This window comes from Panthera uncia, chromosome X (genome assembly GCF_023721935.1).
Source record: "Panthera uncia isolate 11264 chromosome X, Puncia_PCG_1.0, whole genome shotgun sequence".
Lineage (NCBI taxonomy): Eukaryota > Metazoa > Chordata > Mammalia > Carnivora > Felidae > Panthera > Panthera uncia.
Genome location: NC_064817.1, coordinates 108,673,993 through 108,681,781, shown reverse-complemented (window position 1 = coordinate 108,681,781; position 7,789 = coordinate 108,673,993). Strand labels below are relative to the sequence as shown.

Below are 7,789 nucleotides of genomic sequence, written 5' to 3'. Positions count from 1 at the left end.
TCTTCTGTTGAGTTGTCTTTTTCTTTTTTTTCATGTTTATTTATTTATTTTTATTATTATTATTTTTAATATGAAATTTATTGGCAAATTGGTTTCCATCCTTACTGAGTATTTCTTACGGTAGCGTTCTAAGTGTCGCAGGTAGTAAAACAACATTTCTTAGACATTAAAATAATCACTGAGCAATTCAGTTCGACCTAAAAGCAGATGTTTGTTTGGTACCTGTTACGAACAAGGCAAACACTACTAGGTTGTATGGGGCAAAGGTAGGTAGCCGTTGCAGAATCTGAAAAAATGTTGATGTAAACAGCGAGGCCCCGGGCCGGTAACAGCCTCGTGTCCTTACAAAAACTACGCCTTGTTAGACTAATCAGATGCCCTTTTGTGACCGAGGGCTCCGCCTGTTAGGTCAAGTGGCTATTGTGGCTGTCACCTAGCCTGGATGTCTCCCGGCTTTTGATTCGGCCTGCAAGGTCACCTCGTGTCCGCCGGGAAGATAGGCTCTGGCCCCACTTCTTTGTTGGCTGCGCTCTAAACTCCTCGAGGACGTGAGCCGCCGCTCTTCCTTCTGGGGTTCCGAAGTGCCCAGCACCCAGTAATCGTGCCTGCTCAGTGACAGAATAGAGGGCCCACGAGGCTGGGTTGCTAAGCAATAGGCATAGATTTCCATCTGTGTAGCTCCCTCGCTCTCTCTCTCTCTGCATCAAGACCGGGGCTCGGACGTGAGTTAACCAATAAAAGGCAGCAGAAATGACCCCAAGCTAGTTCTGGGTTCTAAGATCTGGCTGGCTTTGGTTCCGTGCGGGCGGAACGTTTGAGCCACCATGGGAGACGCTACAGAAACCATGTGGAGAGAGAGAAGCTTTCGGGCTACGTGGAGAGCAAGAGAGTCCCAGCCGTGCTGACGCGTGAGCTGAGCCTAGCCCCTGGTTGCTCCGATGGCTGAAGAAACCACTGTCAAGACTGGCCGAAGAACCACCCAGATGAGCCCAGTCCTAATTGAAAAACCACGAGCGAATCAAGTGGGTGTTACCCGGTGACAGACGAGCGAGGCGCTTCACACACAACATCAGGAGGACTGGGGCTGTGCACGGTTGGGGCGCTGCTCGAGTAGACTGTGACTTTCAATCTCCACGTAACGCAGGGCAGTAGAGTTGATGTTGAGTTATATAAAGCAGGCTCAGGCGTTAGGAGTCTTAGGTCACCATGAAAGGATATTTACAGGGGCGCCTGCGTGGCTCAGTCGGTTGAGCGTCTGACTCCTGATTTCAGCTCAGGTCATGATCTCACAGTCGTGAGATGGGGCCCCGTGCACTGGGCGTGGAGCCTGCTTAAGATTCTCTCTCTCCCTCTGCCCCCCCCCCCTCAACTTGAGCTCTCTCTCTCTTTCTCTCAATCTCTCTGAAAAAAAAAAAAAAAGGATATTTACGAAGACTCCCACCTACAATTTAAAGGCCGCAGTACCCAGCTCACGAAATAAAACAGGAGAAATATAGTTGAAGCCCCCTGTGTACGCCTCCGTGATCACATTTATCTCTCTTCTTCCCACTCTGGAGAGGTGACTCTTTTCTCGAATTTGGTGTTTACCATTCCCATGTGTGTCTTTATAATTTTGCTGCGGGCTTTCTGTCTGCACAACACGTGCCTGTATGAATCCCTGAGTAATACAGCGTATTTTTCCCAGGGTCTTAAACGTTCTGGAGACGTGTTCACACTATAGGCTTCGTACCGGAGGTGGCTTTTTGACCAAAATTAGGTTTTTGAGATGCATCCACGTTGGGAAGTGTAGCTTAAGTTTATTCACGTCCGCTGCTGCATAGTATCCTTTTGTGTAAACTTACTACAATTGTTCAGCCATCCTCCTGTCAGTGGACTTTTTCTCCCCGGTTCTGTGCTCGCACAGTGTCGTAGGGGACAACCTTGTACGTGTCTTCTTAGAGATGTCAAGAAGCGTGCTTCCTGCCTCCCGTGCCGTGAACCTCTGTTACCAGATAGAGCTAAAGCATCCTGCACATTTACAATTCCGTTTGCAATGTCTGAAAAGATCGACTTCTCTGTCTCCTTGCCATGTTTCACATTGCCAGACGCTAATATTTTTGCCAATCGGATCATGGGCCGCAATGTATCTTTTGTGGTCTTCCTTCATATTTCCATGGTAACTAGGGAGCATTGTTTCCTGTATTTACTCGCCATCCAGGTTTCCTCTTCTGCGAATGACTTCATCAAATCCTATGCCCGTTTTTCTTTTGGGTCATTAGCTTTCTTTTAATTGATTTCAGGGGGATCTTTATTCTTATACGCTAATCTTTGTCGGTTCTTTGTAGCGGGACATAGAACATAGACAAGTTTGTTTATCCTGTTCAACAGAGGCTTAGGAAGGTAAAGCAATGTTCTCAATCTCACACGGCTAAGGATTAGCAAAGCCAGGATTTCAGTCCAAGTCTGACCACATTTGAACATAAAATACAGTAGCTGGATTCCATCGGCCTACGTTTAGTCTTTATTAGTAAAAACAAGCCTTTGAAATAGATGCTTCTGAGATCACCGGAATTGTTCCTCTTGGAATCTCTTAATCTTGGAAAGTTCAACTTGATATCTTAAGACACGAAAGGGAGCAAGAAAGAAATTCAAACATCATTTATTCTCAGGTCCGTGTAACTCCTTGGATTTGTGTTTTTCATAATTCTTTTTTTTTTGTTTCATTCTAACAGTTTTTATTTAATGTCGTATAGAAGATTACTTTATTCCCACATCTTCTCGATTGTTTCTTCCTTCTGTTTGCCCTTTTCCTTTCCTACTTGGCGAGATTTGGCTTTGCGTTCAAGGATCTTTTTGCGGCCTTTGTCCAGCTTTGGTGTAGTCATAACCACCTTGCTGGGGTGGATGCCCACGTGGCCAGTTGTGCCATTGGCCTTCTCTCGCTGTACTCGTTCGGTGTAGATGACGTATTTCTTCCTGTAAACCTGGACCACTTTGCCAATTTGCTGACCTTTGTAGTGTCCTCGCACAACGTGTACCTCATCGTCCTTCCGGATGCCCGTGGATCGAACGTTGTACTTCTGTCGCAGCTCTTTGGGAAGAGGGGAAGACATGATCTTCCTGCGAATGTGGGAAGCTGCGTTGAAATGCCTCTTACGGTTCTTGCTCCGGTCCGAGGTCACAAACGGATTGAACTTCATGTTGGCCGCTGTAGCTCCGGCGATGGCCACCGGTGTTTTGCAGAATTCTTAAAACGCGACTCACATACACAGGCACACGAACATACCCGCACGTAACGAGACATTTCCTGGCACCAAATAATAGAACCTTGAGGGTTATAGATACTATGAAACAGAACAGTTAGTACTGAGTGATTAATTTACATGACGAATGTTTTACATTGTAGCACAGCTTGTCCAGTTGATTTAACTATAAAAGTCAGACGAAACCAAAATCCCTGTGAAAACAAGAATCCACCGATCCCCTAAAACTGTGGATTTGAGAAGCAATACCTAGATGAACATAGCAGCTGAAAAACAAACGAAAACAAGAAGTGTCTGGCTTGGCATGGAATTGTGGAGAAAGAGGAGTTTTTCCTAAGGAATAGTTGATTTGTAATAATCCTGAGGATCTGCTACAGCTCAGATGCCATCCGTGTCCCCCTGGAGCTTAGTAGCGAGGAGGAAGGGACCAGCCATTAAATAATCTCCTTCTGAGGTCCCTGGGCACATTACAGTTGGATAGATGCTACGAAGGAGAAAATGGAATACATCAGCGACGTGGAAAAGGAACGTTTTCCAGGAGAGTGAGGTGTCTGATGTCAGTCTGGCCCGGTGGGTGGACAATCCGCAAGAACGGGCTGGAAGGGAAAGAGCCAACGGGACCTAAATCGGGGGAAAGGGAATTAGTACGGTGACGTGCTGTCTAAGCCACAGAGCGAGAGAAGTACAAGACGAGTCAGGGGAAGAGACGGAGAGGGTGCCCGTAGATTTGCTTACTCCTCTCCCTGTAAGGGAGGCATTAATTACTAGAGAAGAGCCAAAGAGCTCACTGAAGAAGAAAGCGAGGCTCTCAAGAGGTGGCACTCACGGAGCTAAGGCGGGTGAGCCGGGAGCCATGAGGGGCAGGCTGTTGGAAGGGTGGACAGGTTGCAGACGGGGGCTTTCCGAACAGGGCCCCGGGGACGCAGGGAGCCCACTCGACTCGGGGCAGGTCCCCCTGAGCGCCTTAGAAAAGGGGAGGAGCTTCGAGGTGAATGGGGGGCCATGACCAGATGGGAAAGACGAGTGCGAACTCATCTGCGCCTTTAATAGAGGAGTCGTCTGACTTGAGCCCGAATAAACTCGCCAAGTTTCTTGATTCACAGGGGGCGCAGCTTTTTCATTTTCGTGCCAAAAGACCATCTCCTAGGATATGGAGACCATCTGTGTCAAGGAGCAAAGCCCCTAAAGATGATTTCAATGTAAAATGTGGCGTGACGGGGGCCATATTGTCTGACACTGTCCAACCCCTTTCGTGTTTCAAAAGTTAAGCACAAAGGAAGTAAAAAACTGCCAGCAACAATGAACCAGAATTCCCAGACAGCTCCAGGGGAGAGAGAAGGCTTTGACAGAATTAAGACAAGTCAGCATGGATGCGCACAGAGGTGTCTGAAATCACTAAGTGTGGGGTTGGCAACGAGCGAAGGAAGACGGCCAGCTCAGTGAGCAGCCACGGCCACGGGCCCCACGCTGGCCCAGCTCCTTGCCACTGAGGATCACGGTGGGAAGAAGAGACCCCCCTCCCCGATCACACACAGGCTACCACTTGGCACGAGCTCCTGGCCCACGGCCTCTGCGGTCGCCACAATGAATTCTGCTCCCGCGCTTGCTCGGCTGGGCGTGGTGATCCCAAGTTCTTGATCAGCAAACTCTTGCTTTTCGGTGGCTGTGAGTTCATGGTTGCTGCAGCCGGAGAAGGGTGCCCGGAAACTCCTCACGCCGCTCTCTGTGTGTTGGACGCTTTCCACTAATAGGAGGGAAGAAAAGGAAACTCTTGTCCATTCACCTGTCTTCATGCCAAGGACGCTCCTGATGCCTTCGCCTTCTTTCCTTGCTCCCCAAGGGGTATCGCCTTTATTTTCTCCCTCTGTGTCTTTCAGTCGGCGAACATCTCCGGGCACGTGTATGGGGAGACACCGTGCTGGGCGCGGAGGGCCTGGCAGGTGGACAAGCTTAAGTTCTTAGCTCACGATCTCGTGGGGAAGAGAAATGGAGCTCAGATAGTGTGGCCAGGCAGGCTGGGGCAGAGGCTGGCACACGAGGAGGGGGGAGGAAAAGTAGTTCTGGCTCATGCCCTTAGGAACAAATTGCTGGAAGAAGTGGCATTCGAGGCGATCCCCGGACGAAGAGCACAACCGTATCCCGTGTGTACCTGGGGGCAAGCCTAAAATTTGAGAGGCTGGGCCAAGAGTTAGCTGGGAAAAGCTAGCAAATGGGCCCATAAAACACGTTCTAGCCTTCCTCTCCCGACAAATACGCCTTTGCGACAATCGGAAAGGCCAGGCTGGAATTTAAAATTCTCGTGCTCCTTGGAACTCTGGGCTGGAACACGGCCACACAGGGGGAGCCAGTCTCTGACCTAGAGCCTGTCCCTCGCCCCTCCCTCGCCCGGGGACTGGGCCTCACCTCGGCAGGTCCAGAATTCCTCAGAAGCCCCCACAAACAGCCGTTCCTCTATCACGCCTCAGACCTAGGGCGCTCACACTGTCCCTCTCAGGCCCCCGAAGTGAGTTTGGAGTCACTCGGGCAGGAATTTCTGGGGTCCCGGGTTCTCTGTGTTTGGTCTAGAAGCTGGGTGGTGGGAGGCCAGGCTCCGGGGATGGAGGCGGGGGACGGGGGGGACGCCTTCCCTCGGCCCTGCAGATTCCTTGCCCCGTGGGAGGGACACGGCTAGAGAATGGCCAGAGCAGTTCTGGCCCAAAGCGGTGGAAAGCTCCAAGGTGAGGACACAGGCCATTCCCTGCGAGCCTGCAGGCGAGCAACGCTTTTCGAACCCCTGCGTTTCCGATCTGCAAAATGGGGATGATGACAGGACCCAACTTAGCAGGTAGGATTGAGGGCTACACGAGACAACACGTGCCAACAGCTGTTAGAACAGCGCCTGGCGCGTTGTAACTGCTCAGCGGATGACAGACCTTGCCTTTGGAGGCAAGCTGGTAAGAAGGATGTAGAAGCGGCTTCGGCACGTCCCGAAAACACGTTAACGAGCAAATCTTTCTCGTAAGTGTGTAGATAAGAACCGTTCGTCTCGAAAGCTTTGACTTTGTGCGTGCCAAGCCGAAGCCTGCCACCGGCGTTGGGTGAGCCCAGTCACCGGGCATCGGGAGCGAAGAAGAATCCTTTGCCTTCTCCTCAGGGAGGATGAATACCTTTCTTGCCACCTCCTACCCTTCGGTGGCAGTGGTTTGCCCGCAACCCTTCCGCGTGAATAACGGGGCTCACCGCAGTTCGTTAGCGACAGGTCGGAAGGTTCGAGGGGTCACCGACCCCGGTTTGAGGTAATACACCTGCCTCCCCGGGTTACCGGTGGCGTAAGGGCTCATGCCCCAACTCCGCTACTTACCCACTGTGGGACGCCGGGCAAACGTCCTCTCTTCTCCGTCTCGGGAGTACGGGGACCGTGATGCCGAAAATCCTACTTCACGGGGTTGGTGCAGGAGTGAAGTGAAAACACATAACGTGCTTCGAAGGAATCCTGGCCGGAAGCTTGCTACCCCTCCAACAACCACCCACGAACACCTGCAGAATCAGGGGGGTTTCGCCGCACTCAGGGAGTTTCAGGCTTAATCAGCATCGTGGCAATTGTCAACACTTACTGAATTTTTCTTGCAGGTGAGGCGCCGTTCTACGTTTTTGGCCACAAGCACCAGCTCACGTGCTCCTCACGCCAAGCCCCGAAGACGGGACCGTTAGGCCCCCCTCCCTTTGACAGAGGCCAGAGACACAGGGCAGAGAGGGGAAGTCACTTGAGCAGGGTCACGGAGCTAGTTGCGGAGGAAGCGAGATTCCAAATCCATGCCTGCCGAGCCGCTCAAGCAGAACGTTCGCTATTTCTCTGGTGCCGGCGGGGACAGATGTGAGTTACTGACAACGCACTGACTACTTCTGTCAGATCCGCTGTGCTGCTCTCAGGAAGGGAGCTCAGAGAAACGGGGCAAAGGAGGTGGAGATGTGAGGAGGCAGTTTTCCCCGCTTGGGGGCAATTTCTGGCTCGTAGACTGCTACCTTGTCACTGTGTCCTCACGTGGTCGAAGGTGGGAAGAGGGCTCTCTGGGGTCTCGTAGATAAGGGCAGTACTCCTACTCGTGAGGGCTGCACCTCATGACCTAATCCCCTCCCAAAGGCCCACCTCTTCATATCATCACGTCGGGGGTTAGGATTTCAACATATGAACTCTGGGGGACACAAAACATTCAGTCCATCGTGGATCCCTTGTGGCTACAGGATGTGGTTGTGACCACCCAGTAATAAGTGCGGTATCGGGTGTGGGCTGTGGCAGGTGGCCTCCTTCTTTTTCAGCCACTCGGGTATTTGGAGGCAAGAAGGCTGATTCATCCAAGAGAATGCCTTGCCAACACGGGTCTTCTTCCCCGGCCGGATAGATCTTCATTTGCCTTTCCCGCTTTGGAACTGTATCCAGGGGGTCGTTGGCAACGGATGGGTTCAAAGGTGGCGATGTGCCTTGTACCCAGCAGGGTTACTAGAAGGGGGTCCTCACGGAACGGCAGGACCGGATGCCAGGTGCCTGGGCGGGGGGGGGGGGGGGTAGC

The 7,789-nt window shown here is 51.6% G+C and overlaps 1 protein-coding gene across 1 annotated transcript; it reads right to left on the bottom strand.

Moving 5' to 3' along the window:
• Positions 1-2,730: 2,730 nt before the first annotated feature.
• Positions 2,731-3,202, bottom strand: LOC125932395 (60S ribosomal protein L26-like). The gene has a single exon (XM_049644914.1). It carries the CDS (start codon positions 3,177-3,179, stop codon positions 2,742-2,744), a length of 438 nt encoding a protein of 145 aa, XP_049500871.1. The 5' UTR covers positions 3,180-3,202; the 3' UTR covers positions 2,731-2,741.
• Positions 3,203-7,789: the final 4,587 nt, after the last annotated feature.

Coding starts and splice junctions, on each gene's coding strand:
- LOC125932395 (XM_049644914.1), bottom strand. CDS start 3,179: ATGAAGTTCAATCCGTTTGTGACCTCGGACCGGAGCAAGAACCGTAAG.